At 40.5% G+C, this 24,795-nt stretch overlaps 1 protein-coding gene across 2 annotated transcripts in view; it reads right to left on the bottom strand.

Moving 5' to 3' along the window:
- FNTA (farnesyltransferase, CAAX box, subunit alpha) overlaps positions 1-15,665 on the bottom strand; it is a 29,308-nt gene extending 13,643 nt beyond the window's left edge. The window contains exons 1-3 of one of the 2 annotated variants that reach the window (XM_067022748.1): positions 15,412-15,665; positions 13,332-13,417; positions 7,201-7,315 (exon numbers count right to left, since the gene is read on the bottom strand). In XM_067022748.1, the coding sequence (XP_066878849.1) occupies positions 7,201-7,315; positions 13,332-13,417; positions 15,412-15,587 (377 nt within the window). In that variant the 5' untranslated portion in view covers positions 15,588-15,665. The remainder of the gene's footprint in view (positions 1-7,200; positions 7,316-13,331; positions 13,418-15,411) is intronic. The other variant, XM_059049132.2, reaches the window with a different exon arrangement.
- Positions 15,666-24,795: the final 9,130 nt, after the last annotated feature.

Genomic DNA, 24,795 nt, shown 5'->3' with positions numbered 1-24,795 from the left:
AGGTATTTTATTCTTTGTTGCAATGGTAAATGGGATTATTTCCAGAAAATGGGTAAACCCATTTTCTGGAGAGTTTTTATAAATGGGTGTTGAATTTTGTCAAAAGCTTTTTCTGCATCGATTGAGATAATCATATGCTTTTTATTCGTTAATTTGTTAATATGGTGTATCACATTGATTGGTTTGCGTATACTGAAGAATCCTTGCATCCCTGGGATAAATCCCACTAGATCATGGTGTATAATCCTTTTAATATGTTGTTGGATCCTGTTTGTTAGTATTTTGTTGAGGCTTTTTGTGGCTATGTTCATCAGTGATATTGGTCTGTAATTTTCTTTTTTTGTAGTATCTTTGTCTGGTTTTGGTATCAGGGTGATGGTGGCCTCACAGAATGAGTTTGGGAGTGTTCCTCCCTCTGCTATCTTTTGGAAGAGTTTGAGAAGGATGGGTGTTAGCTCTTCTCTAAATGTTTGATAGAATTCACCTGTGAAGCCATCTGGCCCTGGACTTTTGTTTGTTGGAAGATTTTTAATTACAGTTTTAATTTCATTACTTGCATTAGGTCTGTTTATATTTTCTAATTCTTTCTAGTTCTGTCTTGGAAAATTGTACCTTTCCAAGAATTTGTCCATTTCTTCATGGTTGTCCATTTTTCTGGCATATAGTTGTTTGTAGTAGTCTGTAATAATCCTTTGTATTTCTGTGGTGTCAGTTGTGATTTCTTCTTTTTCATTTCTAATTTTATTGATATGCATCCCCTCCCTCTTTTTCTTGGTGAGTCTGGCTAAGGGTTTATCAATTTTGTTTATCTTCTCAAAGAACTAGCTTTTAGTTTTATTGATCTTTGCTATTGTTTTCTTCATTCCTATTTCATTTATTTCTGCTCTGATATTCATGATTTTTTTCCTTCTACTGACTTTGGGTTTTCTTTGTTCTTCTTTCTCTACTTCCTTTAGGTGTAGGGTTAGATTGAAAGTTTTCTTGTTTCTTGAGGTGAGATTGAATTGCTATAAACTTCGCTATTAGAACTGCTTTTGCTGCATCCCATAGGTTTTTGGTTGTGTTTCTGTTGTCTTTTGTTTCTATGTATTTTTAAATCTCTTCTTTGATTTCTTCATTGATCTCTTGGTTATTTATTTAGTAGTGCACTGTTTAGCCTCCATGTATTTGTGTTTTTTACAGTCTTTGTCCTATAACTGATTTCCAATCTCATAGCATTGTGGTCAGAAAAGATGCTTGATATGATTTCAATTTTCTTAAATTTTCCGAGGCTTGATTTGTGACCCATGATGTGATCTATCCTGGAGAATGTTCTGTGTGCACCTAAACAAAAAGTGTATTCTGCCACTTTGGGGTGGAATGTTGTATAAATATCAATTATATCTATCTGGTCTAGTGTGTCATTTAAAGCTTGTGTTTATTTCTTTTCTGTTTGAATGATCTGTCCATTGGGTTGGTTGTTAAAGTCCCCTACTATTATTGTGTTACTGTCGATTTCTCCTTTCCTGGTTGTTAGCATTTGCCTATGTACTGAGGTGCTCCTATGTTGGGTGCATAAACATTTATAATTGTTATATCTTCTTCTTGGATTGATCCCTTCATCATCATGTAGTGTCCGTCCTTATCTCTTGTAACATTCTTTATTTTCAAGTCTATTTTACCTGATACGAGTATTGCTACTGCAGTTTTCTTTTGATTTCCATTTGCATGCAATATGTTTTTCCATCCCCTCACTTTCCCCCTGTACGTGTCCCTACGTCTGAAGTGTGTCTCTTGTAGACAGCATATATATGAATCTTGTTTTTGTATCTATTCAGCAAGTCTGTGTCTTTTGGTTGGAGCATTTAATTCATTTATATATATATATATTTTTTTTGCGGTACGCGGGCCTCTCACTGTTGTGGCCTCTCCCGTTGCGGAGCACAGGCTCCGGACGCGCAGGCTCAGCGGCCATGGCTCACGGGCCCAGCCGCTCCACGGCACGTGGGATCTTCCCGGACCGGGGCATGAACCCGTGTCCTCTGCATCGGCAGGTGGACTCTCAACCACTGTGCCACCAGGGAAGCCCTAATTCATTTATATTTAAGGTAATTATCGATATGTATGTTTCTATTACCATTTTCTTAATTGTTTTGGGTTTATTTTTGTAGGTCTTTTTCTTCTCTTGTGTTTCCCACCTAGAGAAGTCTTTAGCATTTGTTGTAAAGCTGGTTTGATGGTGCTGAATTCTCTTAGCTTTTGCTTGTCTGAAAAGCTTTTAATTTCTCCATCCAATCTGAATAAGACTATTGCTGGGCAGAGCAGTCTTGGTTGTAGGTTTTTGTCTGTCATCACTTCAAGTACACCTTGACACTCCCTTCTGGCTTGCAGAGTTTGGGCTGAAAAATCAGCTGTTAACCTTTTGGGGATTCCATTGTATGTTATTTTTTGTTTTTCCCTTGCTGCTTTTAATATTTTTTCTTTGTATTTAATTTTTGTTAGTTTAAGTATGTGTCTTGGTGTGCTTCTCCTAGGCTTTATCCTGTATGGGACTCTGTGCTTCCTGGACTTAGGTGACTATTTCCTTTCCCACGTTAGGGAAGTTTTCCACTATAATCTCTTCAAATATTTTCTCAGACCCCTTCTTTTTCTCTTCTTCTTCTGGGACCCCTATAATTTGAATGTTGGTGCTTTTAGCGTTGTCCCAGAGCTATCTGAGATTGTCTTCAATTCTTTTCATTCTTTTTTAAAAATTCTGTTCCTCGGCAGTTATTTCCACCATTTTATCTTCCAGCTCACTTATTCGTGATTCTGCCTCAGTTACTCTGCTATTGATTCCTTCTAGTGTATTTTTCATTTCAGTTGTGTTGTTCATCTCTGTTCTTTAGTTCTTGTAGATCTTTGTTAAACATTTCTTGTATTTTCTCAATCAGTGCCTCCATTTTATTTCAGAGATTCTGAATCATCTTTACTATCATTACTGTGAATTCTTTTTCAGGTAGACTGCCTATTTTCCTCTTCATTTATTTGGTCTTATATGTTTTTACCTTGCTCCTTCATCTGTGACATATATTTTGCAGTCTCTTTTTTTTCTTTTTTTTTTTGATGGGTGGGATTGTGTTCCTGTCTTACTTGTTGTTTGGCCTGAGGCGTCCAACACTGGAGTTTGTTGGCTGTTGGGTAGGACTGGGTCTTGGCGCCGAGATGAGGACCTCTGGGAGACCTCACTGTGATGAATATTCTCTGGGGTCTGAGGTTGTTAGTCCAGTGGTTCAGACTCGGAACTCCTACCACAGGAGCTTCAGTCCTACCCCTGGCTCGTGAACCAAGATTTTGCAAGCTGCGCAGAGCAGCAAAAAAAAAAAAAAATGAGTAATAAGAAAGAGTAAAAAATAAAATTAGACTAGGAAACTAACAGATATGTTAGAAAGAATTTAAAAATAAAAATATAGATGAAACAACCGTAAGGTAAAACAGAACCACAATAGTAAACAAGAGCAGAAGGGGAAAAAAAAGAACAAGATCAGAAGGAAAAAAAAAAAAAAAAAAAGGTAGAAAAGGCCTTGGCTGTGGAGGGCGGGGCCTATGCTTAGGACTCACAGGGTTGGAAAAGGCCCTGGGGGTGTGTGTGGGGGGTGGCATGGGCTTAGGCTCAATGGAACATAAGGGGCCCAGGCCTGCCTCTGGTCTCAGAGGATGGGGGACCCAGCCTGGGAGCCCAGCTGGCTTCCTGGGCCCAAGTGGGCGGGGCAAACACCCTCTTCTCCGCTCCTGCTCCTCCCATCCTGGAGGGCCCCTCCTCCTGCCTCTCCTCCTCTCCCCCAGCCTCCCTCCTATGCCTCCAGGACCCACACATCCTGGAGGGGGCTTTGGAGGGTGGGGGACCCAGCCTGGGAGCCCAGCAGGCTTCCCAGGCTCAAGTGAGTATGGCAAATGCTGGGCACTCTCCCCCACCCCTATCCGAGTCCCCGAGGGTCCCTCCAGGCATAGGAACCCCTCCCCTCTCAGCCACCCCTCAGGGGCGCTGGTCCTGTCTGGCCTCCACTTCTCCTCCCTGCTCAGTCCTGCCACATCCTACCGGTTCACTTGGGGCTTCCTCCCGTCTCTTTGGGCTTCAAGGTCCCCCACCAGTGTCTGGCAAGTGCCCTAGTTGTGGGGAGACGCCAACTCTGTGTCTTCCCACACTGCCATCTTGACTCCGCACCCCCAAAAAACTACTTTAAAAGTTATCTCTTAAAATGAAATGCTAAATAGAGGAAATGACAGTATTTCTCTAATATAATTAGTTTAAAGAAAATGAGGCTTCACAGAGCACATACACATATAGGCAGCAGCCTGGTTCATATGGGTAATTTCAGGTATACTGTTTTTAAGAAAACAGCAAATAAACTCAGAAATTTTAAATGCATTCTAAGTTGCTCTGAGCTGTTTACAGTCAGGAATTTCTTACAAGCTACAAATGTGCATATTAGAGACATAAAGTGATGGAATATCACACTAACAGCTCTAGATAATCCTACTAAAATGACAGTAAAGAAATAAAAAAGGTATAAACCCACAAAGATGAGGGGATACCACAGCAATTGGAAGAGGTCAACAAAATGACGGCTAATGGTAAGCTGATAGTTTTGATTGACTTAGAAAACCAGAAAGTGCTAAAAACCTGTCAAGTGAGGAAGAAAGGTTCAGAAATCAGATGTATCAGGTATTTCTGAAACTGGAAGTCAAGGGTGGGGCTGAAAACATTTTTGAATGTAGTCCTCAGCAGCCAAGATCCTTCCCCCAACCCTGAGCAGAGAGGTGTCAACATCTCCCAACCTGGGTGTGTGTGGGGGGTGTGTGTGTGTGTGGGGTGTGTGTGTGTGTGTGTGTGTGTCTTCTTTCTCCTCACACAGAGCTCCTAAAACCCTCGTAAATTCCTAAGTGATAAGAGTACTCAGGCATCCCTTCTACTGAGGTGATTCTGGTTGGGCTCCTGGATGGCTCCTGGTCACCAGAAAGACCAAGCCTTGATTAGAAACTTGGAATGTTCAGCCCCACCTCCCATCTTCCAGACAGGGGAGAAGGGCTGGAAATGGAGTTAATAATCGATCATGTCCACGCGAAGAAGCCACCATTAAATCCCAACAGCAGGGGATTTGGAGAGCTTTCAGGTGGGTGAACACATCCATGTGCCGGGAGGGTGATGCACCTCAACCCCACAGGAACAGAAGCTCCTGTGTTCGGGACCCTCCCAGACATCACCCTATGCACCTTTTCATGTGGCTGTGCATCTCTGTGTTTTATCATATCATTTAATACACTGGTAAACATAAGTAAGTGTTTCCCTGAGTTCTGTGAGCTGCTCTAGCAAATCAGTTACACCCAAGGAGGGGATTGTGGAACCTCTGATTTATGGCCCACCAGTCAGAAGCACAGGATGTGCGACTGGCATTGGGGTGGGGCAGGCCTGTGGGACCAAGCCCTTAATATGTGGGATCGGACATTACCTCCAGGTAGACAGTGTTAGAATTGAGTTAAACTGTAGGACATCCAGGTGGTGTCACAGGGAACTGCTTGGTAGGGGAAAAATCCCACACACATTTGGTGACTAGAAGCGCCAGAAGTAAAGTGTGTTTTGTGAAAGTAAAGAAAACACGCAGGAGAAGGAGGACTAGGGTTTTCCTAAAAAGCCTGGGAAGCAGACAAGTGGCTTTATTTTCTGGAAAATCCAAGGCAGAATCCAATCCAGAGGGAAAGGCTGGAAACAAGGAAATTTAAAACGCTGAACAGCTGAGATGCCCCCCACCCCTGTCTTCCCCTCCCAGAACTGACCCCCAGAACGGTGGTAGCCAAATGTATACTCCTCAGACAGCTCTTCTTCAGAGAAACAAAGTAGTCAAGAGAAAAGACCCAGAAATACTGACATATGAAGACATCAAACAAAACAGCCATGCCTCCACACTCACTTCATGGTAAAGCCCTCTAGGTGACAAGCCCTGCGACACACAGGGATGCCAAATCAGGCTTTTCCTGCTTTCACTGTAAGTATGAAAGGAGAGCCAAGAATTACTCATTTGAGAAAAATGTTTACATTAAAGAGACCAAAACAAATAAACAGAAAAATGAAAACATATCCCATCCATGAAATAAACAAGATGCTATTAAAAAATACTCAGAGAAGATAAAAAGAGCTCTTGTAAATTAAAAATGAGTGCAGATAGAAGAGTTAGAAGATAAAGTTGAAGAAATCTCAAAAGTAAATAAAGAGAGATAAAAGTAAGAAAAGACAACCTCAGAAGTACAACACACAACTAAAAGGCATTCCAGAGAGAGCCAACAGAGGAAAGAGAGAAGACATTATCAAAAGAACATTAAAAAAGAAAAAATAATTTCCCAAAGCTAAAGAAAAGGTTAAAACGAAGGAATGGGAATCTTCTCAATAGAGGCTGAAAGAAATAGAAAGACAGTTTTTAAAATCTAACGGAGAATGATTTCCAATCTAGAATTCTATCACTAAAGCTCGAAGAGACTGAAGACGCTTTTAAATTTACGAAACCTCAGTAACAATTTCCATCTCAGCCTTCTAAGAGTTTTCTTCTATTCAAGGATCTGGTCTATAAAACGAGTAAAGCAGGAAAGAGAAAGATGTGGGATCTAGGAAACAGGGACCAGACACAGGAAAGAGCTATGGACCAGACACGTGGTGCCAAAGTCCTCAGAGAAGAAAGGAAGGAACTGAAGGGTTACCTGCTGTGCTCAACAGTAACGAGACATTCTACATGAGCAGAGAGTCTGGGAGACAGATAACTTGCTGATAAAAAGAGAACAAAACTAAATAAAAAAGCCAATCTGCTAAAGGAAATGTAAATATATGATGAAATGTGGGTCTGCATGAACCACAAACTGATCACTGTGATGGAGACAGTATAGGAGACTGAACTCTGTATCTTCCACAGAAGGTGTAATGTCTAAAATGAAAAAAAATTAAAAATAATCAAGCATATGATTTAGAATATAGAGGTGATTTTAAGAAAAAACACCTAGGAATTGTTGCCTCCGGGGAGTGGGACTCTGTAGTGAGAAGGAATCGAGGAGAGATTGCTTATTTTCATTCAGTCTCTGACTTTTAAACTCATATGTGAACTGTTATTTTGATAAAAATTAACGTTAAGACAAAAGTCATCCAAACTAAAACCTGTGACATTCAGACAGGGAATATGAACGATGTGTTTCACTTACCACACTGTGTAATTGGCTGCATTTAACTCGATAGCATCTCTGGTTAATTTAAAAGCTCGTTCACTTCTCTCATCACGCTGCAGGACAGCCCGGAAATAATCATAAACATCCTGAACTAGAAAGAGAGCACACAACTGCATTAGGATGGTCTTTCTTGTTTAAAACAACCACTATAGTACAAAATGCTGTTTTACTCTATGAGGAAGATACTTTATTGTATGTATACGGTTTATAACAATAAGCAAAAGAAAGAAAATCCAAGGACTATGACTGCCACCCTCATAACTTGTGCCACAGCCAGGATGCACGTTCGGGGGTTGATGCCAGACTCCAGATGCCCCAGAGACCTTATGCATTAAAGAAAAATTAAGAGTGCATATATCCAAATATATTCACTTAGCTGTTTTTCTCACATTTTATTTTGATAAGTTTTTTTTAACTGAAAAAGTAATAAACACAATGATAGAAAACTCAAACAGTACAAAAAGGTTCATCCTAAGTTTCCATTCCACTAAATTTCCCAGTCCTTCTCCCCAGAAGCAACTGTGGAGTGATTCTAGTGTATCCTTCCCAATATATCCTATGAACATAGAAGTATATGTTCTAATTCCATCCTCCCATTTTTTTTTTTCCATACAAATGAGATCACATCCCACTCTAATGTCCTGGGCCTTGCTTTTTTCACTCATACATTATTCAAGATCCTATAAACTAGTAAATATCTCTATGAAAAACCACGTGGTTTTCCAAGTGGTTTTAATGTCTATTAAAAATTAAAAACTGGGGACTTCTCCGGTGGTGCAGTGGTTAAGAATCCGCCTGCCAATGCAGGGGACACGGGTTCAAGCCCCGGTCTGGGAGGATCCCACATGTCGTGGAGCAACTAAGTCCGTGCGCCACAACTACTAAGTCTGAGCTCTAGAGCCCGCGCGCCACAACTACTGAAGCCTGCACACCTAGAGCCTGCGAGCCACAACTACTGAGCTCGTGAGCCACAACTTACTGAAGCCTGCAGGCCTAGAGCCTGTGCTCCACAACAAGAGAAGCCACTGCAATAAGAAGCCTGCACACCGCAACAAAGAGTAGCCCCCACTCACCACAACTAGAGAAAGCCTGTGCGCAGCAACAAGGAACCAATGCAGCCAAAAATAAAGTGTTTCTCTAATAAATAAATAAATAAATAAATAAATAAATAAAAACTGACTACTCATTGACCTAACAATTCTAGTTCCAGTAAGTTTTCTTCAAGATATACTCCTGTATGTGCCCAAAGCATCCAAGGAAATTTACATAACAAATAAAAGAAATGAAGACTGGAAACAACCGAAATTTCCATGAGTAAAGAATGGGTTAAGTCCAGCATGGTACACCCATACAACAAAGTCCTACGCAGCTATTAGTAACGAGGCTGTTCTGTTATGTACTGAAATGGAACAACTGCTTCGACAGGTTGTTGAGTGAAAAACATAAGGTGCAGAGCAGCAGCTGTTCGTTTAGTTAAAAATATATGCTTATTTATGAACATACGAGTTTGAGGAACAAGAATGAGAAGATGACAATTTTCAACCACATTCCCCGTTACAAAGTTTATTACACTTTTCAAACAGTTGCACAGCATTTCGTTGTATGGGCACTCTAATTATACATAACTCATCCCCTATAAATGAATGTTTAAATTGTTTTCATTCTTTCGCTGTCCTATCATGGTATTTTTCTGCACACACTTGAAAATTCAGTACATCGTAGGATGAACTCCTCCAAGTGGAATTACTGGATCAAGGTTATGTGCACTGTTGATGCTGACAGACAGTGACAAATTAACCTCTCAAAAAAGGTCTGTTCAATAATATAGTCCCTCCAAGAATGTATGGATACACCGATTTTTTTCCCACATCCTCACTGACAAAGTATCAAAACTTCTGATCTTTGCCAATCTCTTAACTGAAGGAACTTAGACCTTTACAAATATTAACCTATTTTACTCTCATTTCCACAAGAGAAACAGGCTTAAGAGAGATTAACAAATTCACATGGCCCAGTGTACTTTGGAGACAGAAGTTAAACCCCAAACTAGTCTGACACCAAAGCACACACTGCTAATCATAATGCTCATTTCACTGCAGCTTAAATACCTTCACATCACAGCACAGATTAACGTAGAGAACAGACTAAGGCCCTAAACAGACTACTAAAAAAACCCAGGTGCGCCTCTCTCTAATTGTGATGTGTGGTCTCCAGAGCGCATGGGCTCAGTAGTTGCAGCGCGCAGGCTCTCTAGTTGTGGCGCGTAGGCTCCAGAACGTGTGGGTTCAGTAGTTGTGGCGTGTGGGCTCCAGAGTGCAAGGGCTCGGTAGCTGCGGAGCACGGGCTCAGTAGCTGTGGCACATGGGCTTAGTTGCCCCACGGCACATGGGTATGTTCCGTGACCAGGGATCAAACCTGCATCTCCTGCATCAGAAGGTAGATTCTTAACCACTGGACCACCAGGAAAGTCCTGCTATTTTTCTTATAACATATAATTTTCCAGTTACTGAAAGGGTTCACAAACTTTTAGTAGGTCAATATGCATGAATACAATGTCAATATATCCTGATTTGCCTAACCATTCTGCTACTACTGGTTGTTTTCAATTTTGTTTTATAAAAATCACTACTTTAGGCATCCAATGACTTTTCATTAAAAAATTTAAAAAGTTAAATATACAAAACACACATATGTATTTATGTGTGTGCATACAAGCACACATGGTTATGTATATAGTTTCGTTAGACTACAACTCCAAAAATGAAATTATCAGGGGAGAGCATGAATAATTATAGCTCTTTCTGAACATACAAAGGTCATCTACTCCTAAATACTACCTTTAAAATGCTGAATTTAATTTAAACCGGAGTAAAATTTAGAAACAATATAAATGGTAAATAACTATGGAATATTATGTGGTCATTAAGAACCAAGCTCCCAAATACTTTAAAATGTGTAACAAAATGCTTGTAACATGTTAACTCTATATACAATGTATAAACACATTATTTTATATTCACACATGTACACATACATAGTATAAACCTAACTCTGTGGAAACATATTTGGATTCAAGAGTTTCATGAACAAGTTAGGTTTCTTACAAAAGATGAAATATTTGACCCAAATTGAAATTAATTTCACAGGTAAAGCTCAAAATATTACCATAGATGTGAATTACGTATGTATTTATGTATGCATGTATATACAGTCATGTAGATACATGTGTCTATGTATCAGAAATTAGCACAACTTAAATTTGGAAAATGTTTAAAATAAAACTATTTTGGGTATTCAAAAAAAAAAAAGAAAGAAAAGAAAGAAATACATGCTCTTTGTAAACACTACAAACAATATAAAAGTACATGAAGTTTCCCGTACTCCAGTGCTAATTCCCATTGCACTGGATCTGTATCAGTGGTAATGGCTGTTACCAGTTGATATGTCTCTCCAGACATTTTTCTAAGCAAATAAATGTAATCTTGCTCTTGTTTTTTAATGAAGTTGGCATAACATTTTCATTCTGCTTTTCATTTTGGCATTTCCCCCTCAGTGATATGTCCTTCCATACCTGTGTATACACATCTACATCATTCTTATTTCACTTTTCCATACAGTGGGCCTGGCATAATTTACATGTCAATGCTATTTTCTTGCAGAACAGATTTCTATAAGTGGGACTAGGATACTCAGTCTTAGGGATATATGACCCTATATAATTTAGGGTCATAAATAAATTGGGGATTATATAAATAGAATTTTATATTCATTAGATTTTTTGATATTAAAAGTCTTTTCATTAAAAATTACAAATTTAATATACTGTCATATTCAAAGTGTCTAAAACTTATGTGCCTTCTTTTCACTCAACACTGTTTCTGCGATCTGTCCCTATTATAACAGGTCTAGATCCTCTTATTGGTTATATAGCACACAACTGTATGACGATGATACATTTATCTATTCTCCAAAACACAAATATATAGCTGGTTTCCAATATTTTGTTCTTCCAAAAAATGCTGTGACTAGCTATCACACACAGTGCTTTCTATGAGTCAGCCACTGTTCTCTTATTTCATGTGTATAACTCACTCTATAAAGTAGTTACTTCTATTGTCCTCATTTCACACAGAAGAAGACAGAGATAATGAGAGGTTTAATAACTTGTCCAAGGTTACAGAGTCAGTAAAGTGGCGCAGTTAGAATCTGAACTAGGTGGTCTGGCTCTGAAGTCTGTGCTCTCGGCCTCCTAGTACATGTCTTCTGATGCCATGAGCCAGAGTGAACCCAGAATGTATCATGCGAAGCAGCACTTCAAGGTTGTAAGATATGAGCATTTTCTAGTTTTACTAAATATACAGGCAATACTGCTTTCTAAAATGGCTAAACATATGAAAACTACCATCTGAAAAGCATGAATCTGTTCATATGTCCCAATATCTGATATCATAAAACAGTTTAAAATTATCTTTCATTCCTAATGATAATGGATTTTCCCCCTAGTTAATGGCTAACGAAACTTTTTCTGCTATGAACTACAAGTTCATACCCTTTGTCTCTTTTTTGATTAGTTTCCCTGTTTCTTTAACCTTTTGTAGGAATTCCTTATAAGGTTCTGAATATCAATCCTCTGTTGATACATCTTCTCCCACACTGCTGTTTGCCTTTAAACTTATTCATGGTGTCTTGTGTTGCATAAATTTAAAATTCTGATGTAATCATTTATCAATTTTTGATCAATGGGTCATTATTTCTCTATTTTAATTTGTGGTTTGTAATAATGATATATTTAAGAATTAAAAATGTTGATTTTTTTTTTTTTTTACCCTGAAAAAAAGGTTTTATTATTTTTAACTGAAAGAGAAATGAATGACTGTGTCAGTTTTCAAAAGGTACCTTATGAATCTGGAAAAGTTGTGGTTTTCATTTCTCAGATCACTAGCGAGGTTAACATCTCTTCAGAGATATTTCTATTTCTTCTAGTGAATTATCTCTTCACATATAATATCTCTCACCAGTCTGGAAGTTTTGCAGTTTCATGCAGTTATACCTTCTGATCTTTTCCTCAATCAATTTGGAGTTTTACATCTTGCCTAATAATTCCTTCTATACCCTAAGAATGAAAGATTATTCTATCTGCTCTAGTATGTTTACAGTTTTGCTTTAGGACTTTAATTCATCTGTAATTTATTTTCATGTAAGATATGAGATAGTGATACAATTCTGTTTATATCAAAATCCACACACAACTGTTACAAAACCATTACTTGACTAATCCATCTTTTTCATACAGATATGAAATGTCCTTTTTATCAAATATTGAGGTCCCACCTATACTGATGACCTATTTTTAGTTTTTTATTAATCTATTTATTTCTGCACCAGCTCCACATGTTAATTATTAAGTTTAGTAGTATACTTTCATATTTGTTAAGGCAAACCCTCACACCATTATTCTTTCTTTACATTCTTGACATTATCTCATAATCAGAAAAAATAATAATCGCTTTTTGTAAGAGAGGAATGATCTTGGATAACAGAGCCTTAACTGAAAGAAATATATATATACATAAAACTACAAAACTAGCATTCCGTTTACCCTTTCTTAGAAGAACAACTAACAATTAACATTTGCATGGCCTTCAATTTACAAAGCATTTCACATTCGTTATGAAAGAATACTTTGTCAAAGAAAATAATCCACTCACTATCAGTAATATATTCCAGCTGAGCCTAACATTTCACAGCTAAAATATATTTCAAAATGCTCATGTTTCAACAACCAAAGTTTATTCTAAATAAAACAGTAAATCATTTATGTTGTAACTCATGTGCAGATTAAACACTAAATGAAAAGCACAATCACACAGTGGTTACTATGTATTATAATGTAACATTCATTATTTAAACTTAAAATATGTCCACTCTTTGTACAAAATGAAACTTTTAATCATGAAAATAAATTACAAAACCCCACAAGATTAGCTTAAGTCATTTAGATCTTTATTAGACAAAAATCTGTCATCTATCTAGTCACATAGTTGTGAATTTCAACTTTGCTACTAAGTTTGACTTACAGACCTCTCCCTAATAAAAAATAAACTTACATTTTTCACTATAAATGATCTGGACCACTGGATTGGGGCCATCATTCTGCGGCACTGGATCTATATCAGCCCATTCTGCTCTGTCCCTGAAAATACATATATTTTTCAGTGATTATATTCAAGCATGTAAGGAAAAAAAGAAATCTGATGTTTTTTTAAAAAGGCAACAATTACACTTTGACTTACAAATAATGTAACCATGGTTGGATTCTTCAGGACCAAGTGTTGCCACTTTGTTTTACATATTAAACTTTTAAGTACAAGAAAAATAAAATGAATAATTTTCCAATTAAAGTTAATAAATCAATAGTTTTCAAACTTAAAGTTTTTACATAAATGCAAAAGCAGGTTTTTGTAGTAAGTACACAATAGTTTCAAATTAGAAATCAATCGAATTCATTGGTCTAATAAGGCTCTTTGGAGTCAGTCAACAGTTTAAAAAAATTTGAATAACAATTTTTTATTTGAATACTCCGAATAACTAGAAAGTGATATTTAAAAGTAAAAGTAATCACTATCATTTTACTGTACACTGAGAGGTGGTCCAGGTGGTCAGTAGAGTCTGGAATCTGTGGAACACTGGCTCTACCACTGAACTAGCTGTGTGAGCCCGAGGAAGTTACTTAACCTCTCTGGGCCTCAATTTCTTCATTTATAAAATGGAGACGATACTATTACCAACCAACCTTAGAAGGCTACTTGGAGGTTTAAGTGAGATAATATATTAAGCTCTTAAAATATGCATAATAGTAAGCATATAATACATTGTATTATACTATATATACACTATTATACTATATATACCCTAACACACAGTTAGCATATACACTATTATACAGGAAATACACTAAATGTACTATATAGTTTTACTGTATGCTTAAATATATATATGTTATAAATGTAGCATATAATAAATGCATATAGTAAGTATTCAATGAATACTACTTCTCATTATCAACGCTAAGGTAAATCACAGTGGCAACACTGGGTGCCTATAGACACTGCTGTGTAAACTGCTCAGTGTGACCAAAGTTTCGTTAACCACTCTTTTACTTACATTCTTTTCCTATTACCCATTTTTCAGTTCTCTGTACTCATCAGTTCCTGACAGCAAAAATTCTGTGGTATCTAGACAAATCCTAAAATTGTGCCCATTATACAAGGAGAAATCCAGGGGAAACAATTACCCGAGGTGTGAGACCTAGATGGAGAGTGGCATGAGAATTGTAACGCTGTCCTTTAAGCACAGGGAAATCGGACACAGTCAAGGGAAGAACCCGAGTATTTCACAGTTCAGAGAGGAGGTCTGAGGGCTATGGGGCCACCTCAACCAACTGAAATCACTAACACTGTAAACTCCAACAACGAAATCTGCATCGTGGCTTTCACTCAATTCATAAACAACGTACGCAAATCAGCCATCTAATGGGTTTACCTAGAACTACAGAAGAAAAAATAAGACATGAGAAAAGTAAGGACTTCTCAGTCGTCTCTGCAGGCTCAAAATGCAGCTGGGGAACCAGCAGGACCAATAGAAAGCAAAGAACTAACGGGGACGGGACTGGGTGGTGGCAAAGATGGGGAGGAAAGGCGAGAAAGTTACAGCAGTACCCGACACTGCACATGGCTTGCACTAAGCACGAGGCGACGTGGGGATGAGTAACGGAGTTGAATCTTCATAGTCTCATCCTTACAGCCTAACTCGGTGCCTGGCTCACGCTGGGCGCTAAAAACACTGAAAGAAAACGCTGAATGAAAACGTCCCGGTCCCTAAAGCTCTTACGCTAGCTCTCTCCGTTTCCGCAGAACAAACCACGGGAAGCCCCGTTTCTAAAGCGAGCCAATCTGGACCTTCTTTGCGGTCCGACTGCACCCAAGCCCTTTGGCATTCGGACTATAGCAGGCCAGCGCTGTGGGGCCCGGAACCTCCACCGCCCAGAGCGGTGTCAGCGCGGGCCCCACCCCGCTGCTCCCGGCCGCCGGACGGCGAGGACGCGCGAGCTTCTGCCGCAGCCGCGCCCCGTGCAGCGCGGCGCGCGGGGGAGGGTCTCCCGCGCCGCGACCATGCCGTGGGCGTTACCTGTACAGGACATAGGTGGGCGAGTCCAGGCTCAGGAACCCGTCGTCCATAGGGGACGCCGCCGCCTCTTCTTGCGGCGGCTGGGGCGGCGGGGTATGCGGCTGGGGCGGCGGCGGCTCCGGCTGACCTGGCTCCCCGCCCTGCGAAGCCTCCCCGACGCCGTCGGCGGCCGCCATCTCTCCTCGGCTCCCAGCGGAGGAGGTGGGGAGGCCCCGCCCCCTGCCCCGCCCCTCTAGCGGCTACTTCCGGTTTTTCTGCTCCTACCATAGAGACGCGGGCCGGACTGCCCCCCCGCCCACACCCACACCGTGGCCTTGCTGTCCTTGTTGGGCGCGGTTCCGAGCTTCGGGCTGCGTGACGCCACCTGGGGCCCCAGACTTCCCACTTGTCCTGTCCGCAGGCCTGTCTGAACGCTTGTAGCTGGTGCTTCGGAACATGCTAGTGTTGTTAGTTGTTAGTGTCGGCGGGATAAACTTGGGAGCCCTGGATAAGCAGCTGGCGCCCGTGCTCTGCGTTAGCCATCCAAGGGCATTTACGCTCCTTGCACACGTTTTTTTTTGTTTTCTTTTCGATGCTGAGTTTATACCGCAGAATTTCAGTAATCCAGGATTTTAGTCTTTTGAAATTAAAGTTCTAATTATGCAAGGAATATGGGTATACATTATAGGAAAGGTAAACGTTTAACACTGACTACCTAGTATATGCCGGGCTTGCTCATGGCACAAAATAAAAAGTCTCTGCAGTCGTGGGCTTTGCATTCTAGGGGAGGATAGCAGAATACGCCCCAAAATGTGTATGTAGGAGTACAGGACATGCCACTCCACAGATGCTGCTTTGGTGTTTTGGTTACTTTGAGCTGTTGGCACTTGAAAAACAATAAATATGGGGAGAAGCTTTCTCTGAACTCCCTTACATTTCTAAAGACAGGCCCTCCAAAAGGAACTCAATTGTCGTAAGTCCCCTCCCTGGGAGTTTCAAGAGTGGAAGTGGACGCCACACCCTGACAAGTTTCGTCAAATTGTCACATCTCCAACCTATTCTTCTAAGGGCCCGTTCATCTTTCCTAAAAACGTTTTACTCTCCCCCAAGAGGCCTTTATCTCCCATCCCCTCTCCTTATTCAGGTGGTATTTAAGCCTGAGTTCTAAGCCACCTCAGGGAGTTGCTAATTTTTCTCTGGGTATCTCTAGGTATTTTTCTCTTTTCTCTAGGTACACACGAGGTATACATGTTAATAAACCTCTTTTTGTTTTTCTCTTGTTAATCTGTCTTTTATTACTGGGGTTTCAACCAAGAACTCAGAAGGGTGGAAGGAAAATTATTTTTCACCTTCAGCAGTAGATTTTCAGGAAGGCTCTTCAGGGGCTGTTTGAGCAGAGACCTGTGAGAGGAAAAAGCATACCAGCCAGAGAACAGGAGGTGCGTGCTTGGTGCGGTCTTGGTTTGGCAATGATGCCAGCAGGGCTGAAGGCCTGTGAGTGAGGGGAAGGAACTGGTGGGTGATAAGATTGAAGAAGCAGCCAGGGATCATGGTAAGGATTTGGATTTTTATTATTATTTTTATTGTGGTAAAATAGTTATAACATGAAACTTATCATTTTAATCATTTTTAAGTGCATAGTTTGGTGATGTTAAGTACATTCACATTGATGTGCAGCCGTGGCCACCATCCATCTCCAGAACTTTATCATCTTCCCAACTGAAACTCCGTCCCCATCAAACGCTCCCCATTCCCCCCCAACGCCGCCCCAACCCCTTGTAACCACTATTCTACATTCTGTCTCCTTGAGCATGACTCTTCTAGGTCCTCATGGAAGTAGAATCATACAGTATTTGTCCTTTGGTGTCTGGCTTATTTCAGTTTGCATAATGTCCTCCAGGTTCATCCACGTTGTAACGTGTCAGAATAATTTCCTTCTTTTTTAAGGCTGAATAATATTCCATTGTATGTATAGGCCACATTTTGTTTATCCAATCATTTATTAACAAACATTTGGGTTGTTTTCACCTTTTGGCTGTTGAGAATAATGAAATACCTGTTAGAGACCCCGCTTTCACTTTTGCGTATTTACCCAGTGTGGGATTGCTTGACATACAGTAATTCTATGTTTAGGTTTTTGGTAACTGTTTTCCACAGCATCTGTGCAAGGGTTCCAGTTTCTTCCCATACTCACCGATCCTTGTTTCCTGGTTTTGTTTTGATAACCATCTGAATGAAAGTGAACTGGTATCTTCACTTTGCATTTCCCTAATGATTAGTGATGTTGAGCATCTTGTAATGTGCTAATTAACATTTGTGGGATTTGATTTTAAGTGGAAATTAGTGGAAGGTTTTGAGTAAAGGAGGGACATGTGATTTACATTTTTAAAGGATTACTTTGGCTACCATGTGTGAAATACACACAGTAGAAAGGCAAGAATGGAAACAGATGAGTGTAAAGCTATTGTAGCGGTCCGGGCAAAAGGTCCGTGTTTAAATTATGCTTCACAATTCACTGATGGATCATAAAGTCATTTTAGTGGGTCCTATGGTGGACAAGGTGACCCGCCAGTCCTCCTCCAAGGAGGAACTTGCTGCCCAGCTTTGGGGAGTACAGTCAGCAGCCAGCCTCCTGCGTGGCCTGAGGACAGCCCACAATGGACTGCTAAGAGGCAGAGGGCCGCTTAGGTATGAGGGCCCAGCCATTGCAGCCTGACGGGGACAACTGACGGGTGCCACACGGCTTCCACCTGGGGGGCTGAGAGCTCACAGGGCTTGCAGTTTGACCACATGGGTGTTGGTCCCTAATCTTGCTTCCCAAGTTCCATCTTAGTATCTGATTCCATGACCAGCATTTTTTGGTGTGTTTGATGGGTATTTCCAAAAAATGAAATACAGTGGAATAGAAAATAGTGCACAGTGCGTTTAGAAGAAAAAAGTAATTTTGGGTGAAGTTTTTTTCAAACTTATATATGTTCAGGTGTAATGGGTCATATTGTAAAATGTATTTCTTACCATGGGTCGTGGTCAACAATTTTGGACAACAATGGACTGTATCAGTTCAGTTGGAGGTGATGAGCAGTGTATGGATTCTGGATGTTCTTTGAAGGTTAATCCGATAGGATTTGCTGACAGCTTAACTGGATGGAGGATGCATGACCCAAAAATAGTTAAGAATGACTCCAAGGTGACAGTTCCTTTTGATCAGAGTAGACAAAACTCCCTTTGACCATCCAATCCTGATTTAGTTCAGTTGTTCACTGTGTTCTTTCCCTATGGATTTACATCCATGCATATATTTCTGGTGGCTTTAAAAGAAAAACAGAGTCATATTTATTTGACAAATTTTAGTATTGAATGGATATAGATTTTTCTGGGCTACAATACAGCTTCTCTGTCCTTCCTGATCCTTTGATATGTATCTCTCCAAACCGCAATGACCTAATAACTCCTCCAAACTCTAATAAATCACAGAACATATTCTTTTTTAAAAAATAAATTTACTTACTGATTATTTATTTCTGGCTGCGTTGGGTCTTTGTTGTTGTGCGCGGGTTTTCTCTAGCTGCGGCGGGCGGGGACTACTCTTTGTTGCAGTGCGCGGGCTTCTCATTGCGGTGGCTTCTCTTGTTGTGGAGCATGGGCTCTAGGCACGCGGGCTTCAGTAGCTGTGGCTCGCGGGCTCTAGCGCACAGGCTCAGAAGTTGTGGCACACAGGCTTGGTTGCTCTGTGGCATGTGGGGCCTCCTGGACCAGGGCTCGAACCTGTGTCCCCTGCATTGGCGGGTGGATTCTTAACCACTGAGCCACCAGGGAAGTCCCAGAACATATTCTTTAAAGTTGTCAGTTATAGGAAAGGAAAATCAATGACTGCTGCCACTATTTCAAGATAGGTACTCTACACTCCATCAGTTCTCCCATCAAACCAGTGCAAATAAGAATACAATCTGAGTAGTAAAAAAAGACTGGCTGATCCTCCTTCAAGACAGCTGGATACCTGTCAGCACATGGGTGTTCTAAACCTGTCATTGTCTTCTAGATGCTTGTGATGTGCTTCGAATTGTGCACCAACACTCCTGCCTTCTTATCAATCCCTAAGGATATCAGAAGCAGTCCACAGATGCTTGGTGAAAATATGATCAGAAAAAGGAAAGTCAGAGAAGGGAAATTGTAAGAAGACAGGGTAGAAGAAAGTCGTCACCCCAGAGGAGGGACAGAATGGCATCTGGATGAATATCCGTAAGGACACACAAATGCTGTCTCATTTGAGACAGAAAAAACCCTATGGAGAAGCAGGGCAATTGTTGATTCTCCACTTTACAAGTGAGAGCCTGAGCCAGGCCTGATGTACTTGTTACAGAACGTGGAGAAGGGTGACAGTAAGGAGATGGACACCCATGAAACCCATGCCTGCCTCCCCAGTTTTAAAGGGTGCCTTCCTCTGTCCAGTATTTCTTAACCATGGTTGCATCTTAGAATCACGTGGACAGTTTTAATGACACTCCAGGGACTGAGCCCCAGCCTCAGGGATTCTAATTTCATTGGCTGAGGGTGAGGGCTTGGTATAAGCTTATTTTAAAAGCTCCCCCCATAATTCTAAGGTGCAGCCCAGGTTGAAAATGACGGCTCAATGAGTCCACAGTACAGACTGCTGCTTTGTCATTGGGGTTCCTGGGGAAGTTAAGATGCCGCAATGCTAGTGGGACAGTGTAGGCAGGGTTGATCAGCAATCAGTATGTTGTGCTAAATACAGAAATCAACCCATCAATGAACAATTTTTTAAAAAATTACCATTTATTATACAAATAAACTAAATCACAATGTGTGTTTAAATAAAACTACTTAACAAGTGATATAAGTTGTACTGCAAATTGTTCATCAGTTTCTTATTGAGGTATATTTTACCTGTCACAAAATTTATCTCATTCATGTGTACGATTCATCATCTGTTTTTGACTTCTTAGGAATTATTGATATGAGCTTTTCATAGGTATGGCTGTCACTAGCTACATGGTGCTCTCAGTTTGACTGCACTCTTCCAGAGTTTATCCGTAAGTTTGATAATTATTAGGTGCCTGAGGATTGTGTTAAACGCTTGAGCTTTCAACTTCCCCCAATGCTCCTTAAGCTTCAACATTTTCTCTCTTGGCTACAATAGGGAGGCTGGTACTTTCAGGGCCCTGGTTGCACTCCAGGAGCTAGTACTAGAAACCTGTGAGCTAGACAGAGAGGGAGAAATCAGGAGGGGAGGGCAGGAAGGGTGAAAGCACATGAAGATTGGTGTCTTTTGGCTCCACCACCACGAAGCACCTGAGGCTATGCCCAGCTGGGTCAGGACAGTCATAACAGACAGTAAAGCAGTGGCTGAGTGAAGCCCAGTCATAAGTAAGACAGAGGCAAAAGGCAGTGGAGTGACTGGCTCAAGATGGTGGAGTAGAAAGATGTGCGCTCACTCCCTCCTGCGAGAGCATCAGAATCACAACTAATTGGTGAACAATCATCGACAGGAAGACACTGGAACTCACCAAAAAAGATACCCCACAACCAAAGACAAAGAAGCCGCAGTGAGAGGGAGGAGGGGTGCAATCACAATAAAATCAAATCCCATAACTGCTGGGTGGGAGACTCACAGACTGGAGAACACTTATACCACAGAAGTCCACCCACTGCAGTGAAGGTTCTGAGCTCCACGTCAGGCTTTCCAACCTGGGGGTCTGGCAATGGGAGGAGGAATTCCCAGAGAGTCAGACTTTGAAGGCTAGTGGGATTTCACTGCAGGACTTTGACAGGACTGGAGGAAAAAGAGACTCCACTCTTGGAGGGCACACACAAAGTAGTGTGCACATCGGGACACAGGGGAAGGAGCAGTGACCCCATAGGAGACTGAACCAGACCTACCTGCTACTGTTGGAGGGTCTCCTGCAGAGGCGGGGGGTGGCTGTATCTCACTGTGAGGACAAGGACACTGGCAGGAGAAATTCTGGGAAGAACTTCTTGGCGTGAGCCCTCCCAGAGTCCGACATTAGCCCCACCAAAGAGCAGGGTAGCCTCCAGAGCTGGGTCACCTCAGGCCAAACAACCAACTGGGGGGGGGGAACCCAGCCCCACCAATCAGCAGACAAGCGGATTAAAGTTTTACTGAGCTCTGCTCTCCAGAGCAACACCTAGCTCTACCCATCAGCAGTCCCTCCCATCAGGAAACTTGCACAAGTCTCTTAGATAGCCACATCCACCAGAGGGCAGACAGCAGAAGCAAGAAGAACTACAATCCTGCAGCCTGTGGAAAAAAACCACTTTCACAGAAAGACAGGCAAGATGAAAAGGCAGAGGGCTATGTACCAGATGAAGGACCAAGATACAACGCCAGAAAAACAACTAAGTGAAGTGGAGATAGGCAACCTTCCAGAAAAAGAATTCAGAATAATGATAGTGAAGATGATCCAAGACCTCAGAAAAAGAATGAAGGCAAAGATCGAGAAGATGCAAGAAATGTTTAACAAAGACCTAGAAGAATTAAAGAACAAAAACCTAGAAGAATTAAAATAACAAACAGAGATGAACAGTTCAATAACTGAAATGAAAAATACACTAGAAGGAATCACTAGCAGAATAACTGAGGCAGAAGAACAGATAACTGACCTGGAAGACAGAATGGAGGAATTCACTGCCGTGGAACAGAATAAAGAAAAAGGAATGAAACGAAATGAAGACAGCCTAAGAGACCACTGGGACAACATTAAATGCAGCAATATTCGCATTATAGGGGTCCCAGAAGGAAAAGACAGAGAGAAAAGACCAGAGAAAATATTTGAAGAGATTATAGTTGAAAACTTCTCCTAACATGGGAAAGGAAATAGCCACCCAAGTCCAGGAAGCGCAGAGAGTCCCAGGCAGGATAAACACAAGGAGAAATACACCGAGACACATAGTAATCAAATTGACAAAAATTAAAGACAAAGAAAAATTATTGAAAGCAATAAGGGAAAATGACAAATAACATACAAGGGAACTTCCATAAGGTTAATAGCTGATTTCTCAGCAGAAACTCTACAAGCCAGAAGGGAGTGGCACGATATATTTAAAGTGATGAAAGGAAAGAACCTACAACCAAGATTACTCTACCCAGCAAGGATCTCATTCAGATTTGATGGAGAAATCTAAAGCTTTACAGACAAGCAAAAGCTAAGAGAATTCAGCACCACCAAACCAGCTCTACAGCAAATGCTAAAGGGAATGTTAATAGGAACATACATATCAATAATTACCTTAAACGTGAATGGATTAAATGCTCCAACCAAAAGACACAGGCTCGCTGAATGATTAAAAAAACAAGACCCGGGCTTCCCTGGTGGCGCAGTGGTTGAGAATCCGCCTGCCGATGCAGGAGACACGGGTTCGTGCCCTGGTCCGGGAAGATCCCACATGCCGCGGAGCAACTAAGCCCGTGAGCCATGGCCGCTAGGCCTGTGCGTCCGGAGCCTGGGCTCCGCAACGGGAGAGGCCACAACAGTGAGAGGCCCGCATACCGCAAAAAAAAAAAAAAAAAAAAAAAAAAAAAACAAGACCCATATATATGCTGTCTACAGAAGACCCACTTCAGACCTAGGGACACATACAGACTGAAAGTGAGGGAATGGAAAAAGTTATTCCATGCAAATGGAAATCAAAAGAAGGCTGGAGTAGCAATATTCATATCAGATAAAACAGACTTTAAAATAAAGAATGCTACAAGAGACAAGGAAGGACACTATGTAATGATCAAGGGATCAATCCAAGAAGATAGAACAATTATAAATATATATGCATCCAACACAGGAGCACCTCAATACATAAGGCAACTGCTAACAGCTATAAAAGAGGAAATTGACAGTAACACAATAATAGTGGGGGACTGTAGCACCTCACACCAACAGACAGATCATCCAGACAGAAAATTAATAAGGAAACACAAGCTTTAAGTGACACAGTAGACCACTTAGATTTAATTGATATTTATAGGGCATTCCATCCAAAAACAGGAGATTACACTTTCTTCTCAAGTGCACATGGAACATTCTCCAGGGTAGATCACATCTTGGGTCACAAACCAAGCTTGGTAAATTTAAGAAAATTGAAATCGTATCAAGCATATTTTCCGACCACAATGCTATTGGAAAAAAATGTAAAGAACAGAAACACATGGAGGCTAAACAGTACGTTACTAAATAACTAAGTGATCACTAAAGAAATCAAAGAGGAAATAAAAAAATACCTAGAGACAAATTACAAAAAAACACAACAATCCAAAACCTATTGGATGCAGCAAAAGCAGTTATAAGAGGGAAGTTTATAGCTATACAAGCCTACCTCAAGAAACAAGAAAAATATCAAATAAACAATCTAACCTTACACCTAAAGGAACCAGAGAAAGAAGAATAAACAAAACCCAGAGTCAGTAGAAGGAAAGAAATCATAAAGATCAGAGCAGAAATAAATGAAATAGAAACAAAGAAAACAACAGCAAAGATCAATAAAACTAAAAGCTGCTTCCTTGAGAAAATAAATAAAATTGATAAACCGTTAGCCAGACTCATCAAGAAAAAGAGGGAAAGGACTCAAATCAATAAAATTAGAAATAAAAAGAAGTTACAACAGACACTGCAGAAATACAAAGCATCCTAAGAGACGAATACAAGCAACTCCATGCCAATAAATTGGACAACCTGGAAGAAATGGACAGATTCTTAGAAAGGTATAACCTTCCAAGAGTGAACCAGGAAGAAATAGAAAATATGGACAGACCAATCACAAATAATGAAAGAGTGAACCAGGAAGAAATAGAAAATATGGACAGACCAATCACAAATAATGAAATTGAAACTGTGATTAAAAATCTTCCAACAAACAAAAGTCCAGGACCAGATGGCTTCACAGGTGAATTCTATTAAACCTTTAGAGAAGAGCTAACACCCATCTTTCTCAAACTCTTACAGACAATTGCAGAGGAAGGGACACTCCCAAAATCATTCTATGAGGCCACCATCACGCTGATACCAAAACCAGACAAAGATACTACAAAAAAAGAAAATTACAGACCAATATCACTGATGAATATAGATGCAAAAATCCTCAACAAAATACTAGGAAACAGAATCCAACAACATATTAAAAAGATCATACACCATGATCAAGTGGGATTTATCCCAGGGATGCAAGGATTCTTCAGTATATGCAAATCAATCAATGTGATACACCATATTAACAAATTGAAGAAGGAAAACCATATCATCATCTCAACAGATGCAGAAAGGGCTTCTGACAAAATTCAACACCTATTTATGAAAAAAACTCTCCAGAAAGTGGGCATAGAGGGAAACGACCTTAACATAATAAAGACTATATAGTACAAACCCACAGCAAAAATCA

Source organism: Kogia breviceps, chromosome 20 (assembly GCF_026419965.1).
Source record: "Kogia breviceps isolate mKogBre1 chromosome 20, mKogBre1 haplotype 1, whole genome shotgun sequence".
Classification (NCBI taxonomy): domain Eukaryota; kingdom Metazoa; phylum Chordata; class Mammalia; order Artiodactyla; family Physeteridae; genus Kogia; species Kogia breviceps.
The sequence above is the reverse complement of the archived record's forward strand: the minus strand, read 5'-3'. Positions and strand labels throughout refer to the sequence as shown.